This window comes from Scomber japonicus, chromosome 14, assembly GCF_027409825.1.
Source record: "Scomber japonicus isolate fScoJap1 chromosome 14, fScoJap1.pri, whole genome shotgun sequence".
In the NCBI taxonomy this organism is placed as follows: Eukaryota; Metazoa; Chordata; class Actinopteri; order Scombriformes; family Scombridae; genus Scomber; species Scomber japonicus.
Window position 1 is genome coordinate 33,442,908 of NC_070591.1, and position 18,172 is coordinate 33,461,079.

An 18,172-nucleotide genomic window follows, 5' to 3' on the forward strand; every position below is an offset into this window, starting at 1 on the left:
GCCGAGTGTAGTGTGTTGTTGGGAGGCAGTGTGTGTTTTGTTGTGTGACGGTTAACAGAGTGTGAAGGGTGAGCAGGCTACAAAACAGCCCAATCCATATTCTAGAGGAGCGGTCGGCCACATTGTCTTTTTTTTTTTACGAGTGATGTGAGGAGAGAGGTGAGGAGGATGCTGTGAAAAGCATGCAGATCTTCTGATTTTCTTAGTTTCAGCTTTCACATTGGCTGAATCTTAAGTCTCACTAGTATTCAAAGGATTGTTTTAATTACTCAGACTGGAACTAACTCATGGGTGCATTCTGTGCCTACATACTATTTCTGGGTTTTAAAAGAAACAGTGTGTCTGCTGAGACTGCCTTAACATCTCAATTACTCAATTACAATATATTTGTTGTTCTGTGGTAGAAAAAATGACAGAGTTGCCAGTTTTACTATGAAAGAAAGTTTTACTATTGTCAGCAGCTCTCATAAAAAAGAAAAAAAACAACAGTCTCTCAGTACTTTCGCTGGGTCTCCAAACCCATTAATAGCTTCATTTAACAGCTGGTCATCGTAGTTTTTAGCAAATGTTACTCAAACTATTTCCAGCAGTGGATTAATACACATTTATGAGACTTGCTTCAAAAGAGGTGTATCCTTTATGTCAGATTTTAGGTTTTAATTTAAAACAGCAGCACTAAGCTCCAGCTGTGTTGCATTAATTAGTCTGATGATGTCACAGGTCTAAACTACTTATAAGACTGAGTATCAATATCAATGCTCTCAATATCATGTAAACAAGATGAAGAGTGTACAGCTATGCAAGCTGCTCTATGAGGCTCTACTAAAACACATGAGTGCTTTTAGCTGAATGGCTGATGGGGATGTTGTTCTGTAGATGTTTGGTCATAAAGGACAGATATTGACCTGTGGATGGTGTTAGATGAAAAGTCAGAATAAATAACCTAATCTATAGATAGTAAAGATTAGTGAATCTCCTCGTTGCACATTTGGTGCTCTAGTGAGTATTACGTATTACTGGCAGAAGTGTGTGTGTGTGTGTGTGTGTGTCAAAATAAACTACAGTGTGTGTTTTCATGGTAATGAAGGAAGATGTCATCCAGTGGCTCACTGATGTGTTTTTAATAGTTTTTGGAGATCAATGGAGCTCTATGAACAGAGAAGATGAACTCATCATTGGTTTTGGTCTTCTCCTGACATAACAAAATGGGAGCCAGAATCAAACTACAGCATTCCCAAATGATAATGTAATAGTTACAGTATTGTATGTATTACTTAGAGAATGTTGAAACTGCACCTAAGAAAGCCTTCCACATTAAGTCCAACTCTGTATTAATAGGTAAAATATTACAGCTGCCACTTTAAGAAGTTAGATAATCCTGAAGTCTGGCTCTCTGCGTTTTCCATCCCGTCCACTCAACAGCTCACACAACCACCAGAGAATCATTTTCCTGCAGTGTGAGATCTCTGGTGTTAAAGGTGACACAGACGTGTTGCATGTAGATTTCCTTCCTCCCTCTCTCTCTCTGGCTCCTCACTCGCTCTGTGCGCTCCATTGGCCCTGGTGTCGCTTCATTAATGATGAATGGGGATGAAAGTGTATGATTTCTGATCATGAATTATACACCTCCTCTCAGCCGGGGAATAATCTCTCTCTCTCTCTCCGTGACGGGGCTTTCATCGAGGCCAAATTAATAATCAGATCAGATGGAAAGAAAAGAGAAGGAGCCACGCAGCTCAGAGAATGAGACAGAGCTTTTCCTCCCTCCCTCCCTCCCTCCCTCCCTCCCTCGCCATCACCTCCACGCTCTGTTTGTCTTTTTAATGTGTCACCTGAAGGCCGGACTTCTTTGGGCCGGGACTGTGAAGAGAGCAGCTGTACTCGCGTCACATGGATGGTGCTTGGGGGGGCGAGGGGGGGGGGGCCTGGGCGTTCCTTATCGCTGCTGAATTTCAAACATGCCCCTGCTCTTCTCAGAACTGTGTGTTTACATTGCAAAGTGCTTTATAAACGGGATTGATTGTATCTGTGCAGAAGGTTTATCTGATGGTAATTATCTCTCTGTAAAGCACTTTGGTCAACATTTGTTTGTAAGGATGGCTGAGACCACTTATAAATAAAAATATCATGAAATGGTAGATGGAGCTGCTATCTGTTATATCTGTCATATCCTTAATATTACTTGTTATGAACGGAATCCTCCTAGTCTAGTTGTGGACACTTTAACAGCCCACAACTAGACTAGTCTATGTTTAACCATAAGGAAGAGTAAGGCTCAGCTAGAAAATCATATGCTGAAGCTGAGGGGAATATTATTAATTCTGCAGGTATTTCATGAACCATTGAAAAATGTGATGAACACTTTAGATATTTAGATTAAATCCCTGGTGATCACATACATGCACATACACAGGGGTGCCCAGACTTTTTTTGGCTTGTGAGCTAGCTAAAAAAAATGTGATGAGGGTTAAATAACAGCAGCTTTAATAGCATATCTGCCAGTTATGCCACAAAATGCCCATTGTGGATTCTTCACAGAAAAAACAGTCAGCTTAGTTTCTAGCACAGGATCACAAGAGACATATACTGTAGGTTAAGTCATATTTTGTCATTTTTTCTCTATGGTTGAGTGTTTTTTTTAATGTGACATTTAAAATGTTTAAGGTGAAACAGAAATAATGTCAATGGCTGTTTTCAAATGAACTGAATTGTTCTTAATTGGGCAAATAAGCTTGTTGACAATCAACATATATTGCTCTGTTTTCATTTTCTCTGTCAGAATAAAATACTTGGAGATGTGATTATTATTAGTGGTGAAGAAATTACAATTAGAAATGATTTTTTGTTTTTTCTCTGTCCACCTTCACAGTGATGAGCTGCAAGTCTATGTTCTCGGAGCAGAGGAACCTGGCGATCCAGTTCCACTTGGAGTGTGTGTACACTAACCTGACCTACTATGAGTACCAGGCAGCCAAGGAGCACATCAAGGCAGCCCAGGAACTCTCAAAGCTCAGTATCAACATGACTGGTGCGTAGAGTGCAGCAATATCTTGTCTTGGATGATTGGATAAATGATTGGCTTGTTGAAAATGGCACACAAAGGTAGAGAGAGGTACAACACATACCTATAGAGACACAAGAACTGTCCCATTTAAGTTACTGCCTCATTTTGAGACCAAATATGACTTAGTGGTTTGACAAATAGGTCCTAAACTGAAGACTCTTCCAAATCTGTGTTATGAAATGTGGCCTGCTTTTGCTAAACTCAACATTCATTTCAGTTGTGGTCTATGTGAGGATGTGAGTGTTGGAACTGGAGACCTTTTGGAACCTTTGTAGATCAGGTCAAATGTGTTTTCAGTTTTTGGACTTTTTCTCTAATCTTTGATTTTTGCTGAAATATTGGATCATTTGAACATTTATTGAAATGAAAGCATGTGAGAAGTTTAGAGGGAAAAATCACTCTTTGGTGGAGCTGTTAACAACTCATAGACATCTGAAATGTGAGCCGACTACACACTCTGTTGTATTATAAAAAAAGCTTGTTAATATTATCCATTGTGTCAAATGTGCATCTGAGAAGTAACTAAAGCTGTTAAATAAATGTAGTGGAGTAGAAAGTACAATATTTCCCTTTGAGATGTAGACAATAGCATCACATGGAAATACTACAGTAAAGTACAAGTACCTCAAACTGTACTTGCATACAGTCAACTTACTTACATTACTTTCCACCACCTACATAGACACACATTCATAAACCAGATTCCATTGTCTGATAACAATTTCTGAAGCTTTTCCACCACTACATAGTTTGCTAACATCCTCTCAATCACAGCATCAAATTGTCTTTCTTAACAAGAGATGAGAAGACTCTTATCTCATAGCGGTTTGTTCAGTACAAAGCTGCAGTAGAATGTGATTAGCCTAGCTTAGCATAAAGACTGTAGGTGTAAACAGCTAGACTGACTGTGTTAAAGAGAAAATATGGCTAACCACATTTCTAAATCTCACTAATTAACACTTGTTTAATGTGCAGTCAAACAGCATTGTAAAAACAACCATTGGTGATTTTCAGGGGTTATGTGCTGTAGGTATTTCTGTCCACTTCCATCCATTTGTTCCTATCACATATTATTTGTTGATCTATTAAACAAATGAGGTGTGTTTATTTTTAACAGTGCCTCTTATGCTAAGCTTGGCTAATTATCACCATTTCTGTACTTAATGCAGAGACATGAGATTGATATCAACCTTAAAACCTCACTTTCCATTAAAAAAAACAACCTTTTTTCCAAAATGCTGAAGTATTCCTTTTAAAAATGCTGAATGTTGTCTACGAGGACTTGAGTCCTCAGATATTAGAGATGATCCACCTAATCTCAAGAGACATTTAAACAGTGAGTGTACGTGGACTGGAATATAACAACGGTTTGCATCTGCTGATTCAAGGTGCTCTTGGCAAACGTACCCGTTTTCAGCAGAAGTACTTGGCTCAGCTCATCCTGGAGGTGAAGAGAATGCAGGACCAGCCTGAGCAGACACACACTGAAGCATCTCCTGTCCCTACACCTCTGGCTATGCTGCCCAAGGTATGAACTCCCCTTGTCTGCTTTCCTACTTGGTATTTTTTGATGATAGACTGTTAACGGTTGTCTAACCTGTCACAGTATTTAGCACTTTAATATTATGTATGAATGTTAAAGTGAGACTCTGTTACTTGCTGAACAGTGGCAGTATCAGTAGCATAGAGGAAAGTAGAAAACCGTCATAGCCTTGCATACCTAAAGACCAAGTGAACCTGTAACATCAAAAGCCCTGTGTGTATAGAAAAGGGCTGTAACTAATGATTATTTTCATTCATCTGTTGATTATATGTCCATTAATCCATTAGTGGTTTTGATCATGGAATGATGGAAAAATGGTGAAAATACACACATTGAGCGAGCTGGAACCAGAGAATTTGAGGGTTTTTTCCCTGACAAATGACTCCAAACAATTAATCGATTATCAAAATAGTAATTGTTGATTGACTAAGCATTGCAGTTCTAGTATTGAATTATGTATGGTTACCACTGGTCTTGTCTTTAAACATGGTTAAAATCCTAAGATTAATCTGCCACTTGATTGATGGTATTGGCAGGTATGATGAACTACAGATGCATTTTCACTGATACTTTCTCAAAACACTGAGATTTGGATTACCTGGATGTTGAAGATAATTTATGTTTGGTGCATGATAAAAGGGCACCCATGTGTTAGGACAAGACTAGATTTATAACAGCAGGAGGGATAATCGGCTGGCATAAAAACTGATTTAATTCAGAAACAATTAATCTGAAGATAAAGCTCCTGTTGTAACGTTGGTTTATCCAAATATTCAGGATAACAGTTGGGTGCCTGGAGAATAATCATAATCCTAAACCTATTACGTTACAAACACAGGTAAATAGATTAGATACATTCAAAGCAGTTCGATTCAATAATGGCTATTGATCAAACACAGACTCCTTCTCTTGTTCAGTCCATTAAATCAGAAGAAGGGGGAGGGTGGAGGTCTGTCCAAGGAGGTAATTAGGAGGGTAACGTATGCAAAGTAGATGGAAGCCTAGAGAGTTGTAGGTAGGGAGACTTTACTGTCTGCTTGTAGGTCCAACAAAGACAAGAGGGACCACAGCTACATCCAAGTAGGTTAATGAGAGAATAGAAAAAGATTAATTCATATCAACTCCTTTTCAGGGTTGTAAAGGGACAATCTGCACCTTTTCTTTTCTCTTATTCTGCTACATTGTCGGTGCTCTCTGATTGACTGAATTGGCAGCCCTCTGTCCATGTGCAGTCAGTTAGACATCCTTGCCAAGATGCTGTTGTTTAGGATTAAGTTAGACTTCTCTGTTGCCCTCAATGTACATGAGGGGCAAATCATTTGTAATACTCATCATCATCAGCAGGGGGAGACGTCCACCTCTGGACCCTTAATGCCATATGAAGCCTGTTGCTACTGTTGACCCAATGGTGTCCCCATGCACTCCACTCCTCCCTCCTCCTGTCTGAAGTGTGTTTGGTTCAGTGATCAGGTTAGACCTGGTGTCCTTTAGGTTCACCAACTGATAGATTGGTAGATGTATGTGAATACATTGAAATTAAAAGAGCACCTTGGTTTCAAAAGACATTGTTCAAAAAGGAATCCACACATATAGACTAAGATGTCAATGGTTGTCACAATGGTAATTCTAATTCACAAAAACTATTCTTGGATCCAGCAATTAGCTTTTCACATTCCATTAAGTATAGTGTGACATCACCATTCATAAAATACATTTTAAAGCCATTAAAAATCCACAACATTTGCAAAAAAAGTAAACTGCCAGTTCCTTTAACGTTGAACATTTTAAACATTTAATGTAATTATAATAGAAATGTGGGCATTCATATACCGTAATTTCCGGACTACAGAGCGCACCTGATTAAAAGCCGCATGCTCTAATTTTAGAAAGAAAATCAATTTTGTACTTGTACAAGCCGCACCGGAGTTTAAGCCGCAGGTGTCCCACGTTGTAACATGAGATATTAGCTAGGGTTGGTCCGATCGGCGATGCCTGACAGCCATCACGCAACCCCCCCCTCCTCTGACTACACACATTTAGGGCGCACTAGGCAATCGTACCGTGCCCAAGCACGTTTGCCCCCTAAAATCCGGATTATTTGGGTAGTGTGCTGTGAGTGCAAGTGTACCCTGCTTGAGGGAGGCAATTTTCCCGGGAATCCCAGGAAATCAACGATGTTTTAAAAGGCAACATTAGCTGAGCCCTGGTCATTTCAAGCAACACTAGTAAATGCGAGTGAGGAGACATTATGCATACGGGTTCCCAATCCGACCATTTTTTGTGTATTATTTTGTCATTATTAAGACAAAAGAACTCAGTTTATGTCCATGGACATTATAATGAATAGGATACAGGCTTAATATTAGTTTGCATCCAGCGTGCTGCGTGGACTTCATTACATCTGCTGCACCGCTGCTACCACAATTTTCACATGATAAGTTTATTGTCTGTGACTGTGACCCTCATAAAAATAATATTTTACAAATCTGCATTATATAAACTATATAAACGAAATTCGTTAAAGTAAGTCATTTGGCGACTTCTAAGTCATTAAACTAAGTCTTACCTTTACTGGAGTAATCTACCTCGTTCGCACCTGTCACTGTACATCATGTATTGGAAAACTTTGAATTAAAACTTACCTACTGAGCAAACTCTCCCGTTCTCTCCTATGAACGAGTCGGACAACAACGTGTATCAAACATGTATCAAAGTGAAAAAATAATAAAGTACGTAACAGCCGCATCATATGCTTTTCTTCCAGTATTTTCCAGGTTGATGAGAGTGAGTACATATGACTGATTTACAATAATAAAGTGCGCTAGATTTATAACACAATTTCATTGGACCTCTGTGAACTACTCATCAATTTTATTGGTCTACTGTTACAAGGCAAAATGTTTTGGGCACCACGAAAAAAAAACATACATTAGCCGCACTGTAGTAGAAGCCGCAGTGTTCAAAGTGTGGGAAAAAAGTAGCGGCTTATAGTCCAGAAAATACGGTATTTAATTGCTTGATTTGAATGATCAATCTTTATTTTGGTCTGGAAATTAAATACATAATAATACAAACTAAAAACAAATGTGATCAAACAGCCACCAAATAATGAAATGATAGTAATAACCGTAAAGATGAAGGCCTTGTGACACTTACTCTTCTCAATCTCTAAATGTACATTTATAAACAAGCTGCACAGTCCAGACAATTCATTACACCACCACTTTTACATACAGCTATATATAGTCATACATATACATATTCATATGTGTGTGTGTGTGTGTGTGTGTGTGCATTGTTACACATATACATGCATACACACAGCTACTGGTACACTGTATATGTACAGTGAATAACAGAGCTAAACAGACATCATCAACACAAAACACACAAAGAAACAGAAATTGAAATTACAGGCATGTTAACATATTAACACATGCACATTCACATGTTACGTCATTTGAAAGGAAGACAATGAATAAATAAATTCAGTTGAACCAAAATTCCTTCCTAGTTGGATCATTGTGTGCACCATGTTCCCTTTTGTGTGTCTTGTTAGACAGCAGCAACCCGTTAGTCTTGTTTTCTGTGAAAAAGAAAAAAGCATTTTGTTGCTCTGCATTGGAATTTTGCACAGCTGCATGGTTACAGCACCAGTACCCAGACCAAAGTGTCAGTCACATCTTGATGAAGTGCTGGTCAAAAGCCCACCACAGTTGACACACACACATATACACACTCACATCAAAGCCCCAGCTAGCAGAAAAAGAATAATGGCCACAGTCTAAGTGTTTCATCATGCTCTTTGGGCTCCAGGGAAACAAGAGGAATAAATGTGTGTTTGAAGGGTCTTTTTAAAGCACACAATTTTGAACAATCACACACACACACACACACACACACACACACACACACACACACTTGCAGTGCTGTGATTGTCTAATTTTCTTCTGTCATACCTCATCTGTCTCCCATTCATCCCTACTGTGCATTTCCTCATTCTACACAGGTTCTCTCCTGTGCAGTCAATCATTCTCTTGCTGACTCCCTTTGTTCTTCTCACTTACAGTGTGTGCTGATATCCAGCAGGTTCATTTACCTTCCACTGCTTGGTGCTGCTATCTACTTTGGCACCAATCCACGCGTTTCAGAAGAGCAGATTCTAGGCTTTATCATTCCTACTGGCTTTCCTTGATACTTCTCATATTATGGCTAGTATGGCTGTGACACATGTATTAAATTGCATTCTTTGTAGCAATTAAATAGGTCTTAAGAAATCTTAAATTCAACTCGGTGAACCCTGCAGAAATCCTGTTAACAGCCACCATAGCCAACTAACACTCTCCCCTCAGAAAACCTTATTAACATGAAATCCAAGAGAAAACCACAACTTCGATTCATAAAAATATCAATCAAAGAGTACATACTTCCACCAAGGCTGCACAATCCTAAAAATGTAATAATGTCTGGATCAGTTATGCAAGATTTTAAGTGGATGATACATGTCCATGGTCAATTTAATAGCCCTTAAAATTTCTCATGTGGCTATAGCAGTAACTGTGGCTGTAATGCCATAAAGTTTAGCTGGACAGCTCAGATATAATGTGCATGTTTTATTTAAGTTTCCTTATAGTTGATTGTAGAAGAAAATATGGAGTAAAAGTAAATCAAATCAAGAAAATATAAAAGATATGAAAAAGATAAAACTGCCTGGTCTGTATAACTGAAAATTGACCTATTGTATAAAATTGAGACTGCCTTTAGAATTACCTTAAGTTCAAATGCCTAATAGTACATGTTTATGTATCTTTTGACATGGAAGACATTTGGTGGTTCCTGTTTTCTTTCACATGGTTGGACCACAATGCTTCCCTAACCTTTACCAAGATGTTTATGTCAAACCATAATCCATAACCTAAACCAAGTAGGTTTTTGTTCCTAAACCTATAGTCAAAGTTTATTCATAGCAGTGGCGGATCAGAAAACTATTGCATAAATCTTAGCTGTTGCTTTGATCTGTAACAGTTCTGGAAAGCAAAAGGAGGTTGTTTGCTTTCCTACAGATAAGAAGTCACGTGTCAAAACATAACGTGGTTTATATAAAGCCCCGTGGTGGCACTCTTTTCACCACAAAGCAATCAGTTCTTCCTTGGTCTATGTCATAACATTTCACTGAAATCTGTCCAGCAGTTTTTGTGATATCCTGCTAACAAAAACAGAAAAAAGCAAACACTGATGCTGGGCGGAAATCATAACCTTCCTGGTAGCAATAGAGGAACTCAAGCCCTGGTAAGTTAATGCTAAAGAACTCTGGAATGAGACATTGGTTCCCTCTTTGTATATTTTCTGATCTCTCAAACCTTTGCTGGAGTGTGTCCATGTAGCTCTCAGTCTTGTGGCCGTGGCCCAGCTCCAGTTCCTTGTGCTGTGCTCAGACCACTAATGCCCTCATTACTGGAGGAGGGGGAGTAAATGGGCTCAATCAAGGCTGTCATTAACCAGAGCTCACTGGCTTCCTATCTAGAATGGATAGAAAGAAAGAAGAGAGGGATGAAGAAGGAACCCTTCATCACTGGCCAATCAAAACCACTGCCAGTAGGGAAATTGGGTCATATCTGTCGCTGTGGGTATGAGTGGACTTGGCACCCTTGTGTTATTCTAATGAAAGCAAGTCCAATCCAACGTTTTTCTTGCATGTGCCAAACCACATTGTCACAGTGTAGGGTTTGGTTTAAGTTTGCTCTTTTCAAGACTGGACAAAAAGAATGCACTGGACTACATTGACCAAGCGTCATGCATTGTTCAATCCTAAAGCTCTGAATGTATCACATAAAGATTGTGCTTGAGAAAAATTTAATGTTTTCCAAGAATTACAAGCCATACTGTGAATGGGAAGCAATAGCATAGGTGGTTGAGTGGTCATCCATTAATCACAGGGTTAGTGGTTTAATCCTCCTGTCCACATGTCTTGGTGTGCTTGTTCAAAACACCAAACCTCAAACTTCTCCTTACGACTGTGTTGCATGTGGGTGAATTTGAGACATCGTAAAAGGCTTTGCTCTGCTCTCAGGTTTAACGTGGTGCACCTGTGAAGTCCATTTCTTTATTTAACTACTTGTCCAGTTATAAGTAATTCTTGTCTTCTTGAACCAAGGCTTGAGTCTAGATTGAAGTGGTGTGAAGGTGAACACATCTCTGGGATCTAATGAGTAGATTTACATACATGAAGGTTTGGTTGTACCTTTCATTGTACTTAATGTACTGTGATCTCTTATAAAGCAGTTAGTAGAGATATCAAAGTATACATAATCCATGGTTGGAATGGTTGGGGAGAAATGTCAGTTTTAGGGTAATTTAGTCATAGGCCTCATTGGTATTACCAGACTCTAACCTACATGTTCTGAAGCTCTGTTAGAGATGCATTCAAGCAACAAGATTCCTTAAATATTTGTCTTCAGCTACAATTGAGAAAAATGACTCCAGCATGTAGTAGACCCCAACAAGAGAGGGAGTTGACCCATAGTGAGTTCCAGCTTATACTAGAACAGGTGAAAGATGTGAATGGGCCAATCACTTCTTAGAATGCTATGGTAACACTAGCTGACCTAGCACACTTGGTGCAGTCACAGATCAGTAAGCTTGTTGTGGTAGCACATGGTCATAACTCTATGATCTGTCTGAGGGCGTTTTCACACCTACAGTTCATTTGCTTTCAATGGATGAGTTGCTGCTTTGTTGCGTTTGGGTCGGTATGATTTCACTCAGGCAAAATCTCAAGCGAACCAACATGTATCAACAAAAGCCACAGGGGAGCTGTCACTCTGTTCATTGGTCAAAAGTCTGGCAGGCAGAGAAAGTGGAGTTTGTTTTTCTTCTGGGATAGCTTTCCAGAATGGACTGGCAGAATTGGCATCCCTGTATAGTTGCAGTCATCATTTGGGCCATATACCAAGCCACAATATGTGAACAAAACGGCACATTTGAAAGCACTTGAATGCAACGTCTTTCAAACAATGTGTTGTTTCATGTTATATGAAGACGTCTTGCCTTTAGTCAGCTGAGGAGCACATACCACCATGTCCTAGCCTTCAAATTGTTTCCTGTAGTAGGGTTAGATCACATTCATACCAGAGTTAGTTTCTAACCCGACCAAGACCACCTCTTCAACAAGGTCTCAGTCTGGAATGTTTTGTTCTTCCCCAGAGTACGATTGCTGCTTTTCACACCTGCCCAAACGAACCGCACCACTAGCAATTGATTCAGTTGGACAAGGCAGTTGTTTTTCGGTGTAACTATTGTTACCTCTCAAATTGTGCAAGTGTGTCACTTACTGGGGAACAGGACATGGAAAGAGTAAAATGAATGTATCTTTAGGTAAAACATTCACCTTTGTTGGGTTTGGTTGGTCTTTTGTTCCACTAAATTATAACCATAAGCTTTATTTGATATCTAGTGATTCTTCATAAAGTAGTCAGCCTGCAGTTGGCTGCCATTAAACGGTTTCCAGTTGTTATTAAATGCTAGATAAAACTTCATCAAGACCATCAGGTACCTGCTCACCATTACCCATTTTAAAAGAAATGACCCAGTAAACAGCAGCATCCATGTGGATTACTGTCTCACAGGTCTAGTTTAAAAGTTGTAGCTGTAAGTAGTTTCTCAAATTTATGTTATGCTTAAACCTAAAAAGAATGCTGGTGGTGGTGCTTTGTTCTTTTCATGTACCATATTTTATGACTGCTGCATATGCGTATGCATCTGATTCCATGTGTGTTTCCATGCTTATAGGACTGCAGTTTGGATGATGACACTGTGTTGGATAAGATCAATTTAGCGGAGCCAGATGAGTATGAGCTGCCTGACCTCAGCGCTGAAGATCAGGCCGTCATCCTGGGCCTTTGGTAAGTCCACTACCAAAGCTTTATTGTGAGAATAAATGTGTGCATTAGTTCTTCACAAGGAGCATACTTGTTTGTCATGCCTTATCTACCAGTTGTCTAACCTGAACTCCAGGAAGAACTTTGGATGTCTTATAAAAAGTTTAGGGTTATATGTTTATCTGTCACACATCAGGAGAAATTGCCTCTAAAGTCTGAAGACTGAAATAATTTCTCACTATCCTGAACATCAATTTAGAGCTGATGAACCACTCACTTCAATCTGCCTGAGCATAAATAAATCCCACATTCAACTACTTTCATCTGATATGCCATTGTGACTTTGCTAACATCTTGTCAAAAAGTAAATAATGAATTTATCAACTCTGTAACCTTTTTAGATGGTCATATCACAAGTCTCAGCCATTTTAAGCCCACTGAATCTGTTCACTGGATCGTTTTCGGACACATTTAACAACCTGGTTTAGACAGATGCTCTGATTTGATCTCCTAACTTTAGTTTTCCTTTTTGTTATAATTACTTGTTACAACAAAAAGCCTGCTGTCTGGTAGACTCACCTTTTACAGAAAAGCTTTTAAAACCTGATAGTAGAATTATCAGCACCATGAGTAGAAGTCAACATGTAGTGGATTTAAGCTAAATCCTCTGTCTGTATATATTAAAGGTCCATCTGTGTGAGTACAATAAATAGCAGACCAGCCAGTGGCTTTTGAAATTCTAGATATAATTGGATTAGTTTTGTGGCATAAAGGTTTCATTATGCTCCAACCAAACTAGGTCATACAATGTCTTGTCCTACCTTGTCTAAAGGCAAAAGTGTTTATACCTGTTTAGAACAGCTGCACTTGAGGTTGGGATGAAAAGCCTGCTGTATTAGGGTTGGTTTATGCTTCATCAGAACTGCCTTGCAGGCGAAGAGAGACATTAGCTTCAGAGTGAGTCAGTGATGAATTCCCAAGCTGCTGCTGGGACTAGAAGGGTCAAGTGAGGGTCAGTGGAGCAGTCAGTGAGATTGCCAAGAGATGATTGATGAGCTGCTGGTCTGTGTCAATTAATGGTAGAGCTGTGCACCTGTATACTTCTTAAAGACAATGTCAAATCCTCTACCTCCAGTGTTCCAAAGAGCAATGTGAAAATGTAAAGTACTTAGTAAGTAAGTTTAAGTAGTGAATTGTCATTACTTGATCCAGGGGAAAAGGTCTGAGAAAATCTATTTTCTCAAGGTAAAGTGACTTACCCTGATATACATCATATCATCACCCTGTGGATACATAGTGTTGGCTTAGCACAGCTTGGATCCAACTGTTGGGAGAATTGTAGACGTACAGACATGCTCATATACTGATGGTAAGAAAGGTAAAGTTATCAGAGGATACTGTACACATGTTACTGGATGAATCACTGTTACAGCTGTGAACTGTTTGACAGAGGTTACAGTAATCAGTAGTGAGTGAAAAGGCCTAAAAAAAGACAGTTTGGATAACAGTTTCACACGAAGAGCCCCAATGAAAACAAGAGCACATATTTCTTATATCATATAGACAACTAAAGAATGTATAGACAGGATGTCAGTGAAACTGTTGCTGATGCTTTAAAGTCACTGGATTACACAGTCTAAAGTAAGTGGTCAGTTCAACCAGACACACTGTGCTTTCAAGTATTTTAATTGCCTCTTCATTGTCAGAGCTTCTTGTATTAATGAGAGCACATCACAGGATGTGATTACCTTTTATTAGATTTTAGCCAAGGGCTTAAAAAATTGAAGAGGGCCTGGCCAGGAGGATCTGAGGACTGACTTCTTCTTAGTCCTTTATACTCTGGGAATGTGACCTTGTCAGGATTCTCTTGTCTCTATTTGTGGATGTGTTGGGCACTTGACAGCTCTTATTACTTGCCTTGTAGGTCAGATGCATTTAAAAATCTCACATTGGATTATGTACTTGACATTGTGTTAACATGCAATATGCATCTGGATAAGGGAAACTGCATGTTAATGCAACTGTAAATACGCCCAGAACATTGTGTAATCCTAATATGATTGGTTTAGTCCAACCACATCTGGAGGTGGTCTATGATACACGTACAGTTTGAGTGCATTTATGAATGAAAGGTCACTTCAGCTCCTGTTGTCTCAAACAGCCCATCAAAAAGCAACAGAACAAATATTGGAGGGTCTGCTCCACTGTGATAGGGGTGCAAGCAAACTTCTCCACTGTAGCAGTAGTGTTTGACTTACATGTTTATTGATTCATGCATTGTCTCTCAATCAGTCAATGAACACTTTTCACTTAGAAAAGTTACTTAGAGAGTTAGTAACCTCTTCCTCAGGCTACACCAGCTTTTTCTCCCTGTTCATTACTGTATCCTGGCAAGGTGCCAGGTGTCAGTTACAATTAGCTTTTGTATCCTCTGTCATGAATACAACACAGAGGAGTTCAGTATATCTTACTTTGTTTCCCTGCAGACCCTGCAGCTCTTAATCTCGACGGTCTTTGCAAGCCAAGCCCAATAAAGATTCAGGTTCATGATAAACACTCGCTGGCTTTTAAGGTCGAGCAAGTAAATAAATTCAAAACAAACTACTGGGATCAGTCTCCTTCAGCAAACTATTTGATTTATTTAAATCACATAAGCTAACCCAAGTTCACGACTTGGCAAAAGTGGAAGTAAATTTACTTGATTTGTGTGTTGTGATTGTAATGAAATGGGAAGTAGCCACAATAAATCTTTAAAAGGAATTAAGTTTGTTTGGTTTGTCAGGATTTGCAGTTTATCATATGGAAGATTTGTGTGTAATGATGGCAGTGCCTACCAAGGACCAGTGTGGTGTGCCAAGAGAAACCTGGCAAACCAACAGAAATATGTGGGTTTCCCACCAAACACACTTTGACTTCAGTTCATTTCTTTAGTCCCATAAAGGCCGTCATCTGAAGATCTGATTTTTAAAAGCTTATATAGATTTATTAGATTTGGTCACTTTGTTCAGACAAAATCTCCATATTGGCCTCTGTTAGGTTGAATTCTCCAGAGTTCTCTTCCACAGCTGCACCTGTAGGCCCCTTTGGCCTTCTGTCCACTGTCTGTCTGTGCATGCTAATTTATTGATCAGTGAGGGCTGCCTGGAGGATTGAATGTAAAGGGGAAAGTGTGAATAGTGGTGAATTCCTTGTATTATATTCACCTAGCATAGTTTTTAACACTGTTTAAAAGTAAAATTCCACTGCTAATTATTGCACCTAATCTCTCTGCAATTTAAATCCTTTGTTCTGGATAAAAGTCATCTTCTTTAAGCCAAAGCCTGCCTTTCTGGCACCACTTGAACATAACAGGAAACCTCAGTAGTGATTCCATCAAATTTGTTTCATCTTAATGCACTTTTTTAAGCCATGCTAGTGGAAAAATCTTAATGTTAGTCGATCAGTGGTTTGGCACTGTTTTGGTCAACACAACAATCAAACCATCCAGTTTGGTACAGTTATTAATGATCCTGATATGAAATCAGTAGCTTTTTATGTTGATTGCTTGATTATAGTTAAACATTGTAATAGTCTGTAACTACTCCTTAGTGAATAGGTCTATGTATGGCAATGTTTCAGACTGAACCATATCAACAACTACAGACATTAATGGTTCCCACATAATGAATCCTAATGACTTAAGTGTTCCTTTGACTCTAGTGCCACCAGTGGGTTGAACATTTCACTTATCTAGTGAATGAATCTACTTGATGGATTTACTTGAAATTTTGTTCAGACTTGTATAGTTCCCACACAATGAAACCCGAAGAAAGTGATCCGTAGACTTTTCCTCTAGTTGATATGGATGGATTGCCATGAAATTTCATGCAGTCATTCATGGTTCCCCTCAGGATGAAGTGTAATCCTTTTGGTCATCTGCTGACCTTTTCACCTGGTGCCATCATCTGAACAAAGTTTCAGTTTGTTCAGTGTTTTTATTTGCTGAGCTAATAGTATTCCAATCAGCCTCAACTATACTTAATGTATAGCACCTATTAGGGCTGAGCAATTAATCGAAAAATAATCGAAACCGACATTTAGAAACTCTAATCGACTTAATCTGTCAATTAATCGTGGTGTTCACTGTTGCCATGACAGCAAAGGTTGCATATCTTTAAGGAATTTGAAAACTTGTCTCCAGTGATCATTTGAACCCAAACCATGATCTTTACATAGTTCTAATCAAGTAAACTAGACATTAACCACAACGTCACACCTTAAAACATAATTATTTTCACTTCCTAAAGATACTCATGTGTGAAGATTTCACTTAATATCGTGTGAGTGCAACAGTGTAAAATACAAAAGAAAAAGAAACTGTAAATACATCATTGTTCATCAAGGGTGGAGATAATCCTTCATTAATCGTAATCGAGGTGAAATGTTCAATTAATCGTGATTTAGATTTTTGCCATAATCGCCCAGTCCTAGCATCTATTAGTAAATGTTAACAAGCTAACACACTCTCAAATGTTGAACATGGAAAACATTATAACTTCTTAACATCAGCATGTTAATATTTTCACTATAAGCCTGCTCAACATCTCACAGCAGCTGGTATGGCTGTAGAGTAGACTGTGTATTGACCACATGTGTTGTCTTGCAGCACTGACTTCCAGAAGAACAACCCTGTCCACAAACTGACTGAAGAGGAACTCCTGGCCTTCACATCTGTAAGTCATTTTTAAAATCACCATTTTTACTACTTTTAACAATTTGATCACATTGACATTGTTATTTATGCTTGGTTGGTGTTCTATTGCCTATGAAATCAGAAGTCAGAGATTATGGGGTTTCAGTACAGGCTGAAGGTATACCTGCCCGGCATTTCTGCCTGTCAGACTTCCACCAGTGCCTTGGAGACCAGGTGTACTCCTTTTTATAATAAGTAATATGGACTATACGGACACTTTTCCAGTTGATGGTTTTGTCTTATTAACCCATTAGCAATACACAAGTGAGTAATAATGTTGTGTAGAGTAAGGGTCAGGTCAATTCCCAGTGACTGTCTTGTAGATACAAGATGTAAACTAATGATAATCGTCTTGGCTGCTCTTAAGTAAAGAAATTCCTGATCTTTTTTAAAGGGAGACATGACATTCATTTGTTTTTCACCAATGTCATATCAGTGGCTATTGGTTTGAATTAAACCTGCCTCCTGATAGGAACAAGCTCAACAAATGCTGAAACATATCCATGGCAAAGATATGCACAGTCACAAACTCAATCAGTGCCTAAAAAGGCTCAAATGAACCCTTCCCAGTTAGTTCCAAACATTGTGCTACTGTTGGACAGAGTCCTCTGGGCATCATACAAGCTTTTTGGCATTTCTGTTTTGAATGGTAATTGAGTAAAGAAAGGTAGACCAAACAGAATGACACATGTATTAAAACTACTTTAATGAGGGACTCCAGCAATTTCACACATTGAGTTCAGTATGAAGCTTGGCTCATACTAAGCACTAAAAGTCAGGACATTTCAGCCTGCTACTTCATTTTTGACCATTCTTTTTATAATCTGTCTCTCATAAGTGCCCCAACTTTATAGAAATGCCATAGTAAATCACCACAGCGCCTCTTTAAGCTTAAGTAATACTTTATTGATTTCATTACGTAAATCAGACTGAAACCTAATCAATATTAATAATCC

General features: G+C 38.8%; 1 protein-coding gene across 1 annotated transcript in view; it reads left to right on the plus strand.

Annotated features, from left to right (window-relative positions):
• The window catches only part of ttc27 (tetratricopeptide repeat domain 27), a 93,583-nt gene that overhangs the window by 28,438 nt on the left and 46,973 nt on the right, over positions 1 to 18,172 (plus strand). The window contains exons 6-9 of the mRNA XM_053333630.1: positions 2,870 to 3,028; positions 4,453 to 4,592; positions 12,396 to 12,508; positions 17,130 to 17,196. Of these exons, the coding sequence (XP_053189605.1) occupies positions 2,870 to 3,028; positions 4,453 to 4,592; positions 12,396 to 12,508; positions 17,130 to 17,196 (479 nt within the window). The remainder of the gene's footprint in view (positions 1 to 2,869; positions 3,029 to 4,452; positions 4,593 to 12,395; positions 12,509 to 17,129; positions 17,197 to 18,172) is intronic.